Below are 20264 nucleotides of genomic sequence, written 5' to 3'. Positions count from 1 at the left end.
ATGGTGTGTGGCTGCAAGGCAAAATGGTGTGGGAATGGTGGAGCACTGGAATGGAGGGCAGTGTTTCACAGGGAGGAGGGAGGTCTGGGGCAACTGAGGCACAGAGGAGGCTTGGGTTTGTATTAAAGAGGTTCTCCAGCCTCACAACAGATGGGACATCCACAGTGGGCTCCTGAACAAGGCCCAACGGACCAGGTGGCCCACGCCACGCTACAGTTGACATCCCAGGTCATGATGCCCAGAAACGCTGCTTTGAGTCGATGCCGAGAATTTCAGATGAATCAGAGGCTTAGGAGCACAGGACGAATGGTAACATGTACTCATTATTTTTACTCCATTGCAGTTGAAAAATCTCTTCCTACACTGTGTGCTAGGCAAGGTGATTACTGTTGATTTGATTCTATAGATTAGATAATGGGGTTTTGCAAGAGAATTTAGCAGTGAGTCAGCTCAGTGGCCGGCATTCAAATCTTCTGTCCCCTGACTTCTCACACTGTTCCCTGGGCCCCACTGGTGATGCTGACGGTGGTTTCTAGAGCTCATCTTCTGGCGTTCTGCAGGAAGGGTGACTGCTGCACCTGAGTCCCCTTGCAGCCGTCAGCCCTGGTTCCCTGCCTCTTGTCCTACAGCCCAGTGAGGGGCTGGTCCAGGCTGCTGTGCACTATGCGACAGAAGACTGTGTTCCTAGTTCTCCAAGGGGAAACTGTCAACGACACCCAGGACAGGTAAGTGCCGTTTCCACTGGGGAGAAGGTCTCCCCTCACCTCAGCCTCTACTGTATTGCCCCCCTGAATCCAGTGCAGATCAATATCTTGTGGGTAGAAGTCACTGGCCCAGCACTTGATCGTATCTTCTCCTGGGGTCCTGGTGATGGACATAGATGGGGGATCTGCGGGGGGACAGAGTGTGGACATGGAGGGTGTGCCCTAGATGACTCCCTGCTCGTGTCCCTTCCCTCCACTCTCTGGGTGTTGGTGATGAGCAGAACTCCAAGTTTTGTGTCTGCCTCCCCAGGGAAGCTTTACGAAGATCAGGGAAGGCTGAGGGTTCCCATGTTGGATCATGGAATGACTGTGGCCACCCTCTTGCTCCCCTGTCCCTCCACCATGTACTGACATCTGATGGCAAGAAATTGTGAATGCCTCCATACAGTTTTTATTTTTTCCCAAACTTCTGAGTGGGCTTTGGGGCTCTCTCCTCTCCCAGGCTCAGCTCTAGGCCTCAGTTCTGCCTGCGGCTCTGTCCATCAGACCCTTCCCTGCTGTATCCTGTAGGACCCTCATTCTCATCGCCTCCCAAACCAACGTGTTAGCTTGTGCCGACCAGTCCTGTCGCAGGCAGGCATTTTACATGCCTGCCTCCATCCAGTGTCAAGCCAGGAGGCATCAGCATAGAGACACCACCATGGGATGTGCCTGAGATATTCCCTGGGTTCCCAGCCTGAGATCACCTTGGTCCTTCTCAGCTCAGCTCGGGAGGAGCAGGGCACAGGAAGTGGGGGGTACCTTGTCGGTCCAGGAAGGCCTTGCCATATTGCAGGTACCTCCGCAGCATCGCCGGGCACTCCTCTTCCAGATAGGCCTTGGCCCGCTGCACGTAGACCTCTTCTGCCTCCCACTTCCGCTTGGTGTTCAGAGCTGCTGGGTCCTGGGGGACCCAGCCTGGGATTTCTCTGTTGAACTCGATGAAGTTCTGTCCATCGTAGGCATACTTCCAGAATGCTCTACTGCTTTTGTTATTCAGGAGCTCACAGCCAAACCTTCCCTGAAAGGTGTGAGACCCTGTACCCTCCCCGGGCCCCCAGGAAGTCAGTCAGCCTGGCATCATCTCCGTCTTAATAACTGCTATTCCTACACAGTTTGCAAAAACAGCAGGAAGAGTGGTTTTGGAAACCTAAGCACACGGTCCCTTTATCTTGACAAATGGGTTATGAGCCAGACATACAGCAGACAGAGACAGGGAAAGTTGCTTTGCTTTGGGTTTTAGGCCCGTCTGAGCAGAGAAACATTCTTCCCAGCTGGGGAGTATCAGGGAGCTAGAGACTAGGCACAGGATGTCTAGTCCCTGTGCATCATCTCATTTAGTGAACTGTGAATGCACTGGGAGCTCTTTTTATATTTTGTAAATTCTTTTACTAAACATTTTTTAATGTTTTATTTATTTATGTAATTTTTTAAAATGTTTATTTTTGAGAGAGAGAGAGACAGAGACAGAGACAGAGAGTGGGGGAGGGGCAGAGAGAGAGGGAGACACAAAATCTCAAGCAGGTTCCAGGCACTGAGCTGTCAGTGCAAAGCCAGATGTGAGGCTCAAACTCATGAACCACGAGATCGTGATCTAAGCTGAAGTCAGACACTTAACTGACTGAGCCACCCAGGCGCTCCTATGTTTTACTTATTTTTGAGAGAGACAGAGAGAGAGACAGAGTTGGAGTGGGGAGGGGGCAGAGAGAGAGAGAGGGAGACACAGAATCCAAAGCAGGCTCCAGGCTCCCAGCTGTCAGCACAGAGCCTGACACAGGGCTCTGACTCATGAACCGCGAGATCATGACCTGAGTTGAAGTTGGACGCTTAACCCACTGAGCCACCCAGGTGCCCCATGGGAAGCTCTTAGAAACCTGACACAACCACACTGAAGTGCTGTCTCTGAGTGAAATAGAATTTCATATTTAGAGTTTTATGCAGATTATTTCCCCCATTTCCCCCTCTCATTTCTAAGTGGAGCTGACGTCACCACTCCCTCTTCTCCAGAGTTTGATGTCTACATTACAAATCTCGGAGGCCCCCTCTCTTCCCAGCGAGCCACAAGCCTTGGAAATCAGCCTCCTTAGGGAAGGGGACACATGTCTTCATTTTGGTGATAAAGGGAGGTGTTTACCCAATACTGATTAGCGCCGAGGGCACAGGTTCTCATCTCAAGCTCCCTGGCCTCAAGTGGCAGCTCTCTCCCCACCCCCACCTGGCTTGTGCACCAACTTGGGCCTTTAACCTCTCTGGGCCTCTGTTTTCTCATCTTGGAGACAGCGATGGTGACAGTCCTACTTTAGAGGGTGAGCACAAGCATGACAAGTGTTAACACCCGTGCCTGGTGCCTAGCAAGTGCTCCATAAGTGTTCGCCCCCATCCTTTTTCTGCCACCCTGTGTTCATCTCTTTACCCTCTTTCCTCATAATTACTCGTGTCAACATTTTTATTCCAGCTGGTGAAATGTCTGCTGGTGTCTCTGGGCACTGTGCATCAATCACCCTGTCCTACTTCTGACACACTCACTGCGCTGTTTTCCTTACCCGGGCTTCCCATTCCTTATCCTTCAGATTTCTGCAAAACTCTGGCCTCCTTTAGGAAACTTTCAGGTTCCGTGTAGCTTCTTAGGCATTTTTGTACTCAGAAACCCATCTTTCGATGCCCGCCCTCCAATGACTTAGTATCAACAGTTTGCCAGCCTGTGACTGGCTGACTTGGGGAGTGGGCAGTGTGCAGGACTGCATAGTGGACTGGACACATGGGAGCCAGTCCTGGTGCCCTGCACTGTCCTGGCTCTTCAAATGCCTCCTACCACATGTCCAGATGAGCCCTCATGGAGAGGAGGGCCTTTAGGATCCCCTGTACCTCTAACAGCATGTGGCTTTGAATTCACTCCCCACTAGCTCCCGGTATGGGCCATGGTTGGTGCCAGGCACTTTCTCTCAATCATGCAACACATTTCATTTGAGCAGGTGTTACTGGCTATCCTAGGGGATGGGACTAGAGGGGTGATCAAGACAGATGAAGTTCTAGCCTTTGTGGAATTCACATAGGTAAGTTTGATGGAATCTCTTGGAGATTCCAGTTTTGCCGATTCAGACCAGGCATTAAGATGCGTTCACTGTGAAATGGCTAGTGACTGGCTGGGCTGCGATGTGAACCCACGTCTGACCGACCCCAGGGTGAGCTCACTCTCTGCTCGACATCCCTGGGCTGGGGAGTCTGATGCCTTCTGAAGTGCCAGCCAGCAGCCCCAGACGGATTGGGGTGTGGAGCTGAGAGGTCACATGTGCCTGGGTGAGAGCTGACTCTGACATCACTTCCTGTGAGAGCTGAGGTCTGGGAGTGAGGATGGGGACATGACGGGGCAGGCGGAGAGCAGCTGCGTTGTGGGGTGGGGGTGGGGAGATGCAGAATGTCTACATATTTCTACTCTGCTTTCTGTTCCTTGTTAGGGGTGGGGATTAGTTCCATCCTGCTGATCCCTTTCCACTCACACCTGCAGGGCTAAGACCCTCCACCCCACCCTCCTTGGTCCACTGACCTTCTCTGTCCTTGTAATAGTCCATGATGTCCTGCAGAGTCTCCATGAAGATGCTCTCCCTGGCCTGTTGAAGTTCACTCTCCTTCTCCCAGTCCTCTATTCCTTCCATCTGGCTCCATGGGTCCAGGGGTATGGCCTTCCTGCTTTTACTGTCATAGTGAAAGAAGACCTGGTCATTGAGGTGGGCAGTGGCCTGGAAGCTGGGGAGGCTGTCAGTGGGCCTGGACACCCCGGTGTAGAGGAAGCTGAGACGGTAAGACCCTGAAAAAGAGGAAGAGACTTTGAAGTGTGGGGTCCATGCAGGCCCAACGTGGGGCAGCAGAGGGCCAGGAAGGGGGATGTGGTCACTGGGCCTTGGCCTCTGCAGCCCACAGCCTCACCTCACTGGAGGCTCGCTCGAGTGAAAGGGCCCTCCCAATTCTAGGGATGGCATTTCAGAGACCATTCTGTAGCTTCACTACACTGTCTTGTCTTGGCACGAGACAACACAATACTTCTCAGCCCCCTTGTAGGTATATTGGGATCATGAGACTGAGTTCTGCCAAAAGGGGATGTGAATTGTAGTGATGTCTTTCTTCTGGTCTCAGGCCCTATTAGCTGGTTTGTTGTCTCTGTCTCTTATTTAGGTGATGACTGTGGAGGCCTCAGGATAAAACAGGAGTCCCTGGATTCCCGAGTCACCCCACGGAAGACAGGAAAGTTGCCTTATCTGTATTCACTTTACATGAGTAAGAAATAAACAATGTGTTGGGTTAAGCCACTAACAACTTTGTTACTGGAACACAACCTAGTCTAACCTAGTCTAATACATATAGTTCGAATGTGTAGGAAGAATTTACCAGAAAACTCAGGAAATGACCTAGAATGGATCTAGAGCTCAGAATTCCCAGGGCTGTGCCTTATGTTTTGGTATAAGGCAGGGACTTGGCGAGGAGGACATTGCCATAATTAATTCATGATACAACTCACAGGGGTGTTAAATGTTAATCACATTTAGAGACTAATTAGCAAGAATAATTTCAGTACTTGAACTAGGAATCTGCCACATGACTACCAACATTATTAATTCAGTAGACCTCAACTAAAGCATATTACCCTTCATAATGTGGGTGGGCCTCACCCAATCAGTTGAAGGCCACAAGAAAAAAGCCTGGTCCCCCAAAGAAGAAGTAATTCTGCCTCCAGACTTCCTTTGGTCTCAGGATGGCAACACCGACTCTTCTCTGGGTCTCTACCTGCTGAACTAGCCTGTGGATTTCAATTGTGCAAGCCAATTCCTTAAAGTCAATCTCTGTCTGGATATGCATCCTATTAGTTCTGTTTCTCTGGACAACCCTGGCTAATACAAATTTTGGACTAGGGTGTGATTAACATTCTCAAATAAAACCTATGTTCTCATAGTTTGTAAATGTAGCAAACTTAAAACATGCACACTTTGGCTTATATTTCTTCCCCCTGAGATTTTTGGCTGAGAAACAGCCTCATTTTCCTGTTCTAGAGTTGACTTTGGTTCTTTCAAGGTTCCAGCTGGCCTCTCTCCCAGTAACTTGCCTTCAGGGTTAACAGTGGCACTGTGGGGGGAGGGGACAGATTTCTTTCTAGAACCCTCCAGTTAACCTGCCTTCATATCTGCCCCTTGGGGTTGCTCTCTCTTCCCTGAGAGTCAGACAGATTCCTCCAGCCCTTGGAAGAAAGAAAAGAACAAGAAGTTCTACCTGTGTGGCTCCTGCCCCGTCCTGGCTGTATGACTCTGGCCAGGTCACTTCACCTCTCTGGTCTTAGTTTTGTTCATTTGTAAACTAAGGGGTTTCAGATCTTTACAGCCTCATTTAGCATGGGTCCAGAGGCTCCCTCAGTGCTTCTAGAAGTTTCTGAGCTGAGTTAGCTGACAGCCTTGGCCTCCCATTCACACAGTCTACTTGTGGATCACAGCTGTAGGAGGGGCCCTTCTCCAGCCCACCTGTTCCATTTATTACTTCCCCTCCGTTCTTCTCCAGAGCCACCCTTACTTCCTCACTCACCAGCTTGGGTCTCCTGAGGGACTGCAGGACCCAGAAGGAGCAGCAGGGACAGCAGGACAGACACCATTGTGCCCATTGTGCCTGACTGGAAGGTTCTGGACTGCCTTGGGTCCTGGAGCTCAGAGCAGACTACTTGGAGATAAAGCCAGGTGTAGTTATGGGAATGGTTGGGCTTTGAGCCCGGCCCAGGGAAGGCGACTTTGCAGGCCAATGAGAGTGCAGGACAGGCTCCTCCCCTGACAGTGAGAGAGAAGGATGCACAAGCCACCCTGGGCAGAGGCTGCACTCAGTGAGCTCAGAGACAGTGTGCAAATCAAGAGCTGAGACGGCCGATCTGCAGGCTGAAAGTCTGTGTATCCCCCAGGTGAAAGAATGCCAATGGCCGGGGGTATCAGGTGGCAAATGCCTCTGCAGTCTATCATGACCCACCCTAGGCTCACTGTGGGTGCGGGGAGGGGACTTGGGTGTTGTCAGACCACCTCTGGAAAAGCTCTGCACCTGGCCAGAGCCTGGGCCCCTGGCAGAGCCCATCTAGGGTATGACTCTCTCTCTCTCACACCCAGCATCCCAGAGTTCTGTCTGGAGGACATTCACATCCCTGACTCCCTCCCTATCTCTCTGTCCCCAGAGGAATCTGCCAAAGAGACAAGGGAGTACTAAGGGACTGAGGAACTGCCAAGAAGGAGACAGCGTGTGGCAGTGAGGCCCTCCTGGGGTGGGGCATCTTTAAAGTGCCCTTGAACTTAGTTCTGCCTGCAGGAGGATCTGTTGCTGGTTCTCTGTTGGGCAGGTGGGAGGTGCTCAGGGAAGGACACACATTTGGTCCTCTGGGCACCTTATCCTCCCTGGTGAGCCTGGGGGTGCCCATGGACCAGATCCACTCTCATCATGTCCCTTGTCAGGTCCCTGTGACCCTCCACTCAGCCGTCTCATGCCTGACTGGTCAGGAACAATCTTTTTACCTCTTCTTGGCCAGCTGTCTTGGCTTTCACACCTCCTCTGAAATCTGAACCCCTCCAGGAAGTTTCTCTGGGTGTCTGAGTGGCTCTGTGTCTCTCTCCCCTTCCCCCACAGCTGGCTAGGACTGGGGTCTTCCAAGGGTCCCTTTGCTGGCCGACCCCCAGCCTATGTCTCCTGTCCTGGGTGGGGCGGGGTCTCACATTTCAGTCTGCCTTAGCCCTGGCCTATTCTGTGGACTTTGGGTTTCCTTATTGATCTGAAATTTTTCTTTTGTCATGTGTTCTTTCAATTTGTTCAAAGAGCCCAAAGTTGCTTTGACATATCACTGGCTGAGTTATTTCCTTCTGAGTTATTTGGGTTTTCTTCCATGACTAAATATCAAAGACAGTATTTTTGCATACGGCTCACCCAATTCGGTGTAAGAGAAAGTACTATTGGGCAAGAGATCTGAAGGAGCTGGCTTATCCAGGCCAGTTTCTCCCTAGGGAGCTCAGGATAAGGACAGAATCTGAACTTAGGCACCTTCCTTGAGTCTCACGAGTGTGCTGGCTGGCAATGTCTCTCCCTGTCCCCATTCTCGTCCTGAACCCAGAGCTTTTGAGAATACGTATAGTGGCTAAAGTAGGATTCTGAGGAACACCATTGCATACTTCTAAGCCCTCTTTCTATTCTGCAGGGTCTTCTGCCTGCTGTGTCCTCTCTTCTCGAGGTTCCTTGGTCCTTCTCATGCTCGTTGCTGGCGAGTAGAACATAAGAAGCAGTGAATGCTTAGTCCAGGTAGTAGGCGCTCACTCTGAACAGGTCAGAGTACCCCGCCTCCAGGTAGACCTCAGCCACTTCACTGGGATGTTCTCTGATTCCCATTTTTTACTGCTGTCCAGGGCTACAGGGTCCAAGGGTGCTCAGGCTGGGATTTCTTTGTTGAATTTGATGTCTTTTTTTCTTTGTTTTTACTCTAGAGCTTTCAACCCAACATTCCCTGGAAGGTGTGAGACCCTGAAGGTAGGGCCTCCATACACAGCCAGCTAGTCTGGCTTCATATTTTTTTATTTTATATTTTATTTTATTTTATTTTATTTTAGTTTTTATTATTGATTTTATCCTATAAAGCTATAAAAGCAGTTGAGGATTGAGTCAAATTTGTGTTCAAAATAAATTTCCAGGGGTGCCTGGTTGGCTCAGTTTGTAGAGTGCTCAACTCTTGAGCTTGGGGTTAAGTTCAAGCCCCACGTTGGGTATAGAGATTACTTAGAAATGAAATTTCCACATTGTTACTTCCAATTGCATGATCTTTCTGCAGTTCTTCTCTTTTCTGTCAACCATTCCCAGTGAAAATTCTTTACTTAAGGACAGTAAGTATTTTTTCAATGCCTGGTTTATGCAAAGTAAAATGATTTCCAAAATATTTTTTCTTTATTTTTCATTCAATGATTTTCATATCTTTTTAGCTGGTTATTTTGGAGATGTATACCTCCATGTTTTTGAATAAAATGCTTTCTTGATATTTCAGTGTCAGGCATTATATAGATGTATATAGATATCCTAGATATTCTGGAAGAGATGATTTACCTTCTTTCTTTTGCCAGCCTCCATCACACACACCCACTTCCCATCATCCATCCCCCTAATATAAATATTATATATGAGAACTTAGGTTAGATCTATATTCATTGTTTTCATTATTATGACTATGTAATACCTTTACAGCTCTGTTATGCAATCAACTATAATTATTTTACTTTTCCACACAAACTTTTGTTTTCAATGGAGCCGCTAAGTCATTACTTTTCTATGTTCTTATTCAACTTCAAACTCCTCACCAATCATATTAATCTCATTGCAACACATGCAGAGAGTTACCAAAGATCAGTGTGTCAGTACCTTTGGGATACAATCCTGCCTTGCCAGCAGAGCAATCATTTTGTGAGTTGCAGAGCTCATGGCGACAACTGGTCAACCCAGTGCAGAGGTAGGGGGGTTCAGGGGTGTCTGCTGGGCAGGGCAATCTGCCATGGGTCTTGAGCTTGAGCTTCTTGCATGTTCTTACCGGGCATGTCAAGAATGCCAAGCCCTGTGTGGTCACCACCTGGGCCATTTCGCAGGGTAGTGTTTGCAGTGAGCAACCTCAAGAGATGCCCTTTGGAAAAAGATCAGGCTCAAGACAGTTCATGAGAAAAGCATGCCTTTCCCAAGTTCAGTGTTCCTTGACTGTAACGTACACAAGCCTACTGCTTATATAACATCCATCTGGGTCCTTCAGAGATACTGCCTGGGATTTAGGGGCACAGGGTAACTCTGGCCAACGTGATGTTCATACTGCCTGATGTGCCATGACCAACAGTCCTTTGTGTCCGAAGGTTCTCCTGTCTTCTGCCAGCATCCACGAAATAGTAACAGTTAATTTATGGGCTTGCAAGTAGGGCTAAATTCCAGACTCTGACAAGCACCTGCCTCAGGGATGGTCCCACACCCCTCCTGTCTGCATGTGGATTCCCACTGGCAGAGGGGATTTTGTGTGCCAAGGTGATCAACCCGCCTGTGTACTCCAGTCTTGGCGGAGGGGGGTTGAGCAGGGAAGGCTCCTTTTGCATAGATATGCTGGTGCAATTTTGGGAAAGCTGGTCTACCACTGCAGGGCAAACAGGATGATCCAGTCCTCACTGCTGGCCTTCTGTAACTGCAGTAGACCTATAAACCTAATATCCCCACATCATTAAGGTCCAAGTCAGACATTTCCACTTGGGTTGGTGTTTCTTGAGTCTTAAAGGTAATCTCCCATTTGCCACAAGAGAGAGCTTATTGGTGGGCTGGGAGAGGAAAATCAGATCTGAGGATGCTCTTGAGTCAGTTGAACAGAATTTATTTCTTTGGATATCTTGTGACTGCTGAGAGCACCAGACACAACATTTGTAGGTATTCCAGAACCAAATAAAAATTATTTTTAGTCTTTATATTATTTGCAATTTTTCTTTCCATTCAACGTAAGATTTCAACTGTTCAGTTTTATGGTTGTGCAGTGATTATGTCTGCTCCTTTATTTTTTTACTGGCCCTATCCCAAATTCCGAATGTCCCCATCTCCCCCACCCATTTTCAACAATGCCCCTTTGTTTTATCCTCTCTGAGTAGCCAGTCTCTGGGATCAATATAATCCCTACCTAGGGCTTCCTCCTCCCTCCTTCTGATTACTCAAAACAATAACTCCTAATATGGTGAGAGTTTTGGTCAATGATCCAGGTTTTACAGAAAGCATGTCTGGGTTTGATCCCCAGTGCCACCATCACCTGCTACATTTGTGACCTTGAGGAAATTACTTAGTTCTTCTCTGCTTCAATTTCCTCATTGTTAAAATGGATATTAATAGTAATAGTTTTATCTCTGATGTGTTTTTTGGTGAGAATTAAATAAGATCACAGGTACTTGGTACATAGCACTTGCTTAATAAATGCCATCTATTATAATTACCTTGGGGCCCCCTCTTCCTCTCTTTATTTATCATCTATTACTCATGACTTCTGACCACAAGTTTTCTGTTCCAGGTAATGTCCTTTCCAGTCCTCTGTGCCCTAATCACTCCTACTTATGATCCAGGCTCTTTTTCTGGTTCATCCTCCTGGAGATTCCAGATTCCCTGCAGCTTTTGGGGCATTTTGTTCTCTACTCCCACTCTTAGTCTCTAATTTTGTGCTTGGTATCAATAGTTACTGGGTATGAGGAACTGGCCTCTTGCTTTGCATCTTGCAATCTGTATGACCTACAGAAACGATTTATTCTGGGTCTGCTTCCTCTTATGTAAAATGGCCTGGAGGATCCTTAGGGTTCCACGTGACTGTAACAGTCAATGGCAAGGAAAACATTCAGTAAAAACCACAAATGGACTATGAACTATGGACCATATTTAATGAGTAAGTTCTAAATGCCGAGTAATGTCCTTGGTAACGGGGGAACAGGGCAGATCAAGAGACACTATCCCTTGTCCCCATGCAGCTTACATAGGCTAGGTTTTAAAAATGGAATTCTCACAATAACCATGAGAGGAGTTGTTGATACAAAGCAGTCCAGATGATTAAGTCACCTGATGAAGCCACTATGAAATATCTAGTGAGTAGCAGAGCCACCATGTGAACCTTGGTCAGAATGACCCCAAAGTCAGCTCATTTTCCACCCAACAACCCTGGGCAGGGGTGAGTCTGATGCTTTCTAAAGTGGAATCAGCCTCAGATGGGTAGGGGTGTAGTCAGATGTGCGTGGATGAAAGTTGGCTCTGACACCACTTCTTGTGTGAGAGCTAAGGCCTGGGGGTGAGGATGGGAGGAGGAAAGTAGATGAGTTGTGTCTGCGTATTTCTACTGTGTCTTTTGTTGGTTTTCGGGGCTCTGATATTGCCTTCTTGCTAACTTCCCTCTTCATGCCTACGAGGGATTATCCCTTGAGCTGTGAACACAGCATAGCATTCATTCTACTGGCCTTCTCTGACCTTGGAATAGTCCATGATGTCTTTCAAAGATGTCTTTTCTAGTCTTCTGAACTTGGCCTTCCTCTCGTTCTCCATCCCTACCACTTGGCACTAGAGTCCCAGGGGATTTCTGCTTTTATAATCATGGAGAAAGAAGGCCTGATTGTTGGAGCAGGCAGTGACCTAAAACCTGGGAAAGACTTCACTAGGCCTGGAAAATCTGGCATAGAGAAAGTCACAGACTAAGGAGCTACCAAGGTGGAGAGGATTTTGAGGTATGGGTCAACTGTGAGTCCCTTTGTGAGGTAGCAGAAGATCAAGGAGGAAAAAACTTGGTCATCGGGATCAACAGCTGACCATGGCCTCTGGTCTCCAGGCTTTCCTTCCTGTCCATCTCTCAGCGTTGCATTCTTGCATGGGCAAGAGCTTGCCTTTACGTAGTACAAAGTGCAGGAAGGAGGATTTTCTAGAAATTCTAGAAATGAGCCAGATGGGATCAGCATGGAATAAAACAAGGATGCTGCCTCTATATCATCAGTTCTTGAGTTAAACTTGTTGCTAAGTTGAGTTCTTTCCATAATGGTGAGAAATACATTTGTTGACTATTTGTAAATGTTACAGATTTTTTTTTTTTTTCAACTTTTTTTTTTATTTTATTTTTGGGACAGAGAGAGACAGAGCATGAACGGGGGAGGGGCAGAGAGAGAGGGAGACACAGAATCGGAAACAGGCTCCAGGCTCCGAGCCATCAGCCCAGAGCCTGACGCGGGGCTCGAACTCACGGACCGCGAGATCGTGACCTGGCTGAAGTCGGACGCTTAACCGACTGCGCCACCCAGGCGCCCCGTAAATGTTACAGATTTTAAACCTGCACAATCTTAAGAAATTGTTGGTTTATATTTTTGTTTCCTCCAGATTTTCATTGTGATGATGGGTCCAGGACTAGCTTAGCTCTCTTCTTTCCAGGTCTCTTAGGTCCAGTGCTGCCGTATTCAATTCTCTGGGGGAGATGTTTTCCTTCTTCTTCTGATACTTTACTTCTGCTGACCCCTCCTCAACCCTTGTTCCTGGTGACCTCTCATATTCCTCCAAACCAGATAGATATATCCAACTGTGAAAACGAAGGAGGGAGGGAGAGAAGAAAGGTTTCTCCTCCCATAGAGGTGGGTTACAGAGATGCCAGGCCTCCAAACTTCTTTTTACTCCCTACCCTTGGGTGATCCCTGCACCCTGCTGCTCCAGGTCATGGCACATGTCATCAACATATGGCTGTGGGAGGAGGCTGGTCTCTTTTGGTGGGAAGAGGAGAGACAAAGAGGGAATTGTTTGGTGGAATAAAGAAGTGGGAGGAGAGCTCTCTCGACCCTCAGGGGCTTCTTTCTTGGCACCAACCCTCAGAAACTTATTGTGAAAGAGAAGTTTGTCTTGGTGCTTTAGGGTCTTGTCAGAAGTTTAGAAATAACTAGGCAAAAACCCCCTTCCCCTACTCCTCCCCGCTGCCCCGCACCAAACTTAGCCTCCTCCCTTGATACCCACAGTGACCCGGGCACTGGGGACATTTATAAATGGAGCTATTGAAGAATCTGGAGAAATTCATGCAACTTTGAAAAGTGTCCCTATTCCCCAGGCTCTGTGCACCTCCCCACTTTCCACTCCCACTTCAGACATTTAAACAAGGACTTTGGTCACTCTGGCGGACCATCTGCATAACCCTGAATGTGGGGTCATGGCTCTTGGTTTCCAAGGAGATGATTACAAGCCGTATGCAAAGATGTGCAAAAGGCACCTGACTCAGTAGCTCCTCCTCCTTGAGAAGTGGTTTGGCAGAGGACTAAGAGTCTGACCCTAGAGCCACCCTTAGTTCCCATCCTGCCCCTTCCAGAGTAGAAATAAATGAAACAGGGACCAGAAACACAATAGAAAAGATGAATGAAAACTAAGAGCTTTTTTTTTTTTAAAAAAAAAGGATAAACAAAATTAACAAACCTTTAGCTAGTCTTACCAAGAAAAAAAGAGACAGAACTCAAATAAAATTACAAATGAAAGTGGGGATACTACAACTGATACCACAAAAATACAAAGGAGTATATGAGACTAGAATGAACAATTATACATCAACAAATTGGATAACCTAGAAGAAATGGATAAATTCCTAGAAACAGACAACCTACCAAGTCTGAATCATGAATAGAAAATCTGAACAGACTAATAAGTAAGATACATAAGGAGATAAGTAAGGAGATTAAATCAGTGATCAGAAACCCCACCCCCAACAATAAAAAGCCCAGGATGGGGCACCTGGGTAACTTAGTCTGATGAGCATCTGACTTTGGCTCAGGTCATAATCTCATGGTTTGTGAGTTCGAGCCCTGCATCAAGCTCTGTGCTGACAGCTTAGAGCCTGGAGTCTGCTTTGGATTCTGTGTTTCTCTCTCTGTTTCTCCTCTGCTCATGTTCTCTGTCTCTCTCTCAAAATAAATAAACATTAAAAAAAAAAAAAAGAAAAAGCCCAGGACCAGATGGCCTCATGGGTGAATTCTACCAAAAATTAAAAAAAAAAAAAATTAATGTCAGTTCTTCTCAAACTCTTCCAAAAAATAGAAAAGGAGGAAGTACTTCCAAACTCATTTTACAAGGTCAGCATTACCTGGATACCAAAACCAGGTAAGGGTATTACAAGAAAAAACTATAGACCAATATCTCTGATGAAAATAGATACAAACATTCTCAACAAAATACTAGCAAACCAAATTCAACAGCAAATTAAAAGGATTACACACCAAGACCAAGTGGGATTTATCCCTGGGATGAAAGGCTCATGCACCATATGCAACTCAATAAACGTGATAAAACCACACTAATAGAATGAAAGACAAAAATCATATGATCATCTCAATAGATAAAGAAAAAAACATTTGGCAAAATTCAATGTCCTTTCATGATAAAAATTCTCAACAAATTGGGCATAGAAGGAACACATCTCAACATAATAAAGGCCATATATGATAAACCCATAGCTAACATCATACTCAACAGTGATAGGGTTGAGTGCTTTCCCCCTAACACCAGGAACAAGAAAAAGATGTCATCTCACTACTCCTATTCAACACAGTAGTGGAAATCCTAGTTAGAGCAATTAGGCGAGAAAAAGAAATAAAAGGCATCCAAATTGGAAAGGTAGAAGTAAAACTGTTTCTGTTTGCTGCTAACATGATCTTGTGTATAGAAAATCCTAAAGACTCCACCAAAAAACTGTTAGAATTAATCAATGAGTTCAGTAAAGTTTCAGGATACAAAATCAACATACAAAAATCAGTGTGTTTCCAGATTCTAACAACAAGCTAGATGAGAAAGAAATAAAGAAACAATTCCATTTACAATAACATAAAAAACAATAAGATACTTATGAACAAATTTAACTAAGGAAGTGAAAGGTCTATATATCAAAAACTGTAAGACTTTGATAAATAAAACTGAAGACACAAATAATTGGAAATATATCCCACGTTCACGCATTGGAAGAGTTAATATTGTTAAAATGTCCATACTACCCAAATCTGTCTATACAGTCAATGCAATCCCTATCAAACTTCTAATGGCATTTTTCAAAGAAATAGAAAAAAACAAAGCTACAATTTGTATGGAACCACAATAGACCTCAAATAGCTAAAGCAATCTTGAGAAAGAACAAAGCTTGAGGCCTCCCACTTCCTGATTTCAAGCTATATTACAAGGCTATAGTAATCAAAAGATATAGCACTGACATTAAAAACAGACACGTTGACCAATGGAACAGAATCAAGAGCCCAGACATAAACCCATGCATCTATGGCCACCTAATATTTGACAAGAGAGCCAAGCATACTCAATGAGGAAAGGATAGTCTCTTTAATAAATGGTGTTGGGAAAACTGAATATTCACTTGCAAAAGAATGAGACTGGACCTTTCCTTACCTTACTACATCACTCACAAAAATTAACTGAAAATGAATTAAGGACTTAAACATAAGACCTGAAATTATAGAACTCCCAGGAGAAAACATAGAGCACCATCTTCTTGATGTTTATCTTGGCAATGATTTTTCGGATGTGACACCAAAAGCACCAGTAACAAAAGTAAAATAAATAAGTGGGACTACATCAAACTTAAAGGTTTCTGTGCAGCAAAAGAAACAATCAACAAAATGAAAAGGTAGCCTATGGAATGGGAAGAAATATTTGCAAACCCAATCTATTTGATAATGGGTTAATATCCAAAATATACAAGGAAGTCATGTAACTTAGAACAACCCCCCCACCGCCCCCAAACAATCCAATTTAAAAATGTGCAGGGGTGGGGTGCCTGGCCGACTCAGTTGAAAGAGCATGCGACTCTTGATCTCGGGGTTGTAAGTTCAAGCCTCACGTTGGGTATAGAGGTTACTAAACAAAACAAAACAAAACAAATAAACTTAAAAAAGTACAGAGGACTTGAATAGACTTTTTTCTTCCCAGAGAAGATATACAAATGGCCAACAAATATATCAAAAGGTGCTCAGGGTGCCTGAGTGGCTCGGTTGGTTCAATGTCTGACTCTTGGTTTCAGCTCAGGTCAGGATCTCACAGTTCGTGAGTTCAAGCCCCGTGACAGGCTCTGCACTGATAGTGTGGAGCCTGCTTGAGATTCTCTCTCTTCCTCCTTCTCTGCCCCTCCCCTGCTTGTGATCTCTCTGTCTCTCTCAAAAATAAATAAGTAAACATTTCTTTAAAAAGGTGCTCAACATTACTAATCATCAGGGAACTGCAAATAAAAACCACAGTGAGATATCACTTCACACCTGTCAGAATGGCTATTATGAAAAAGACAAGAGATAATAAATGTTGGTTTGGATGTGGAGAAAAGAGAACCCTGGTGCACTGTTGGTGGGAATTTAAATTGGTACAGCCACTATGGAAAAAAGTATGGCAGTTTCTCAAAAAAATTAAAAATAGAAGTACATTATTATCTTGCAATTCCACATCTGGGTATATATCCAAAGAAAATGAAATCAGGATCGCAGTGTAATATCTGCACTCCCATGTTCACTGCAGCGTTATTTACAATAGCCATGGTGTGGGAACAACTTAAATGTCCATCTTGGTGAATGAATAAAGAAGATGTGATACACACACACACACACACACACACACACACACACACACTGGAGTATTTTTCAGCTGTAAAAAGGAAGGAAACCCCTGAAACCCATGTTGTTTGGGTTTGAACTGTGTGAGTCCACTTCTATGTGGATTTTCTTCAATAAATATACTGGAAAAATTTTTTGGAGATTTGCAACAATTTGAAAAAAGCCACAGAAAACCATGTAGCCTAGAAACATTGAAAAGATTAAATAAAAAGGGATGCATAAAATATGTGTAGATACAAATATACTTTATCATTTATCACCATAAAAATACATGAATCTATTTTATCTTTTATTTCACTATTATTATTTTTTAAATTTTATTTTAAAGATAAATATCCATGCCCATTGTGGGGCTTGAACTCAAGGCCCTGAGGATTGAGAGTCCCATGCTCTACGGACTGAGCCAGCCAGGTGCCCCTATTTTATTATTTTTTTAAAAGATTTTATTTTTAAGTAATCTCTACACCCAACGTGGGGCTCGAACTCACAACCCCAAGATCAAGAGTCACATGCTTTACTGATGGAGCCAGCAAGGTGCCCCCACAAATCTTATCTTAAAAAGTTAAAATTTATCAAAAAATATGCACACACTTACAGACTGTAAATGGTACTATTTGCCGTTGAAAGAAATGTAAATAAATGTAAAGGTGTAGTATTAAATCCTAACTGCATAAAATTAACTGTAGTACATGTTGTTCTGTAGTGATTTCACAGCCACTTCCTGTTGCTACTGCAGTGAGCTCAAGTGTGAGTGAGCATCTGCTTAAAACGTGGGGTGCTAAGCATCTCCCAGGGAGCAGTTTGTCTCTCCAGAACATTGTATATTGCAATAAAAAGCGACCTCTTGCAGTTCTAATTGTAGTTAAGTTTTTGGAGAGTCATACATGGATTTTTTGACTGCGCAGGGGTCAGTGTCCCTAACCATTGTGTTGTTCAAGGGTCAAACGTATGTAGCATAGGCCCAATGGACCCTCCTCCCGACAAACACACACTAGGCCAAGACAGTAAGTAGAAAACAATATTGGGGCACCTGGGTGGCTCAGAAGATTAAGTGTCTGACTCTTGATTTAGGCTCAGGTCATGATCTCACAGTTTGTGAATTTGAACTCCACAGCAGTCTCTGTGTGGACAGTGGGGAGCCTGCTTGGGATTCTCTGTCTCCCTCTGTCTCTGCCCCCTCCCCGCCTATGCTCTCTCTTTCTCTTTCTCTCTCACAAAAATAGATAACCATTAAAAAAAATAAAAGAAAACAATATTGTATCCTAGGAGAAATGGAAATCGGTAGCATCTCCAATTCGTTAAGGAATGCATGGGGGTGGTCTCCATAAAATTCCCATTGAATTCACTAGTTTGGGCCCTAGATAATGGATGACAGAATGGATAATGGCAGATGATGGTAGACCACTGGAGAATTAACTAAGTAGGAGTCCCAGATTTTAGCCACTGGGCCAGATGTAGTATATTTTAGTAGAGCAAAATAACACAGCTTCTCTTATGTGGTAAATAGCTATTGATCTGATTAGTGTCCATACTGATTCAATGTTAGAAAAATGTGTAAAATACTTATCACAATGAGCACTAAGTAATGTATATAGAATTGTTGAATCCCTGTATTGTACACTTGAAACTAATATTAGCGCTGTATGTTAACTGTCCTGGAATTAAAATTATACACACACACACACACACACACATATACACATATATATACATATATATGTGTATACATATATGTATATATATGTGTATATATGTGTATATATGATGTGTAAAATCATTATTAGATTTCAAAAAGTTTAAACTGACATGAATTCTCATATCTCTGGCTATTTCACAAATATGTTTTTCTTTTATTTGGAGCTTCAAAATTAGTTTGTTCATCTGTGGTATGATATCAGTGGGGAAGCATGAATCACAGTGCCATTATTTTGGTCTTTGATTATTGAATCTTTGGCAAGCATTTCTTTTGTTTCAAGAAAACCTTACATTAGCATTATCAATATGGTAAATCTTTGCAAAACTCTTCCACGGCTCAACCAATAAGCATTGGCAAAGAGTACAAGATCATTGAATTAATTTCTTCTATTTATTACAGCCGTTCCACAAACCAGTGATGACTTACAGTATTTGCACATTATATTCAGTGGATTTATCAACTGTATTCATGATGATTTTCTTAGAGTCTGCTCCGGAAAACTGAACACAAATATTTTCAATATGTATCACACAGTGAAACAAAACACAAGGGAAACATCTAGAGAACTGTCCATTGTGATAGTAAATATATATTTTTTTAATTTCTAGCTGAAATTCTTCTTTGATAGTTGTAAAAGACTATAAAATATCTATGCTGAAAGTTTGATTTTTTTTTTAGGCCATGACTTGACAATATTTTTTCATGAATTTGGAAGTATACTGAGATGAAATGTACCCAAAATATTAATTGGGTAGTGTCTCTTTTTATCACATGATTCATCTGATTTATTTTGAGAGAGAGAGAGAAAGAGAGCGAGCGAGCACAGGTGTGTTTGCAGGGGAGGGGCAGAGAGACAGAGAGGGAGAGAGAATCCCAAGCAGGCTCCACACTGTTAACACAGAACCCAATGGAGGGCTTGATCTCACAAACCATGAGATGATGACCCAAACCAAATCAAGAGTCAGACATCATCAGATTATTCTCTACAATTAAGTAAAATGCTAAGTTCTTTATCTCCACTTGATTCTATATCAGTAGTGTGACTTCATTTTAAATTTAAAAATTGATCCCTATTTTTATTGATTGACTTTATTTATTTTTATTTTTTGAATGTCTATTTATTTTTGAGAGAGAGAGAGAGAGAGTGAGAGTGAGTGGGGTAGGGGCAGAGAGAGGGAAACAGAAAATCCTGAGCAGGCTCCATGCCGCCAGCACAGAGCCTGATGTGGGGCTCAAACTCAAGAACCTGTGAGATCATGGCCTGAGGAAAATCAAGAGTCAGATGCTCAACCAACTGAGCCACCCAGGCGGCCCTTGATTGATTTTTAAGTAATCTCTACACCCAGTGTGTGGCTTGAACTCACAACCCGGAGATCAAGAGTCACATGCATGTTGTCCCATTTATTTTTTTTAAAACTAGTAAAATAATTTAATTATATTATAATTAAATACTATATATATATATATATATATATATATATATATATAAAATAAAGTACTTCAATTTAACTACCACTATAATTTACATAAGTATAACTGTAACTCATGCTGTCTGCATAAAATATTTAATAAATACATTGTGTTTTACATTGGTAAGTAGAAAATTAAATTGAATCATTGAACTGAATTAATCTATTGGCATATCAGTGATATGTTTATGTGAATTACCAGAAACAATGC

General features: G+C 44.1%; 3 protein-coding genes across 10 annotated transcripts in view; 1 reads left to right on the top strand and 2 right to left on the bottom strand.

Annotated features, from left to right (window-relative positions):
* Window positions 1–4402, bottom strand: part of ZKSCAN1 (zinc finger with KRAB and SCAN domains 1) — a 63724-nt gene extending 59322 nt beyond the window's left edge. Inside the window, exon 1 of the mRNA XM_060649436.3 lies at window positions 4288–4402. The gene's annotated coding sequence lies outside the window, so the exon portion shown is untranslated. The remainder of the gene's footprint in view (window positions 1–4287) is intronic.
* Window positions 1–20264, top strand: part of GJC3 (gap junction protein gamma 3) — an 80019-nt gene that overhangs the window by 36773 nt on the left and 22982 nt on the right. Inside the window, exons 1-3 of one of the 8 annotated variants that reach the window (XM_078439870.2) lie at window positions 6347–6457; window positions 7945–8270; window positions 17217–17299. The exons of 2 other annotated variants lie outside the window; for them this stretch is intronic. The gene's annotated coding sequence lies outside the window, so the exon portion shown is untranslated. Of the gene's footprint in view, window positions 1–6346; window positions 6458–6837; window positions 8271–17216; window positions 17300–20264 lie in introns of those variants that run through there. 5 more of the 8 variants (XM_078439872.2, XM_078439873.2, XM_078439868.2 and 2 more) reach the window with 5 other exon arrangements.
* AZGP1 (alpha-2-glycoprotein 1, zinc-binding) lies at window positions 306–6417 on the bottom strand. Its single transcript, XM_060649465.3, has 4 exons — window positions 6309–6417; window positions 4288–4548; window positions 1506–1781; window positions 306–889 (listed from the first exon to the last, which is right to left on the bottom strand). The coding sequence occupies exons 1-4, from the start codon at window positions 6382–6384 to the stop codon at window positions 624–626; spliced, it is 879 nt and encodes a 292-aa protein (XP_060505448.2). The 5' UTR covers window positions 6385–6417; the 3' UTR covers window positions 306–623.

This window comes from Panthera onca, chromosome E3, assembly GCF_046562875.1.
Source record: "Panthera onca isolate mPanOnc1 chromosome E3, mPanOnc1 haplotype 2, whole genome shotgun sequence".
NCBI lineage: Eukaryota > Metazoa > Chordata > Mammalia > Carnivora > Felidae > Panthera > Panthera onca.
This window is presented reverse-complemented; position numbering and strand designations above follow the sequence as displayed.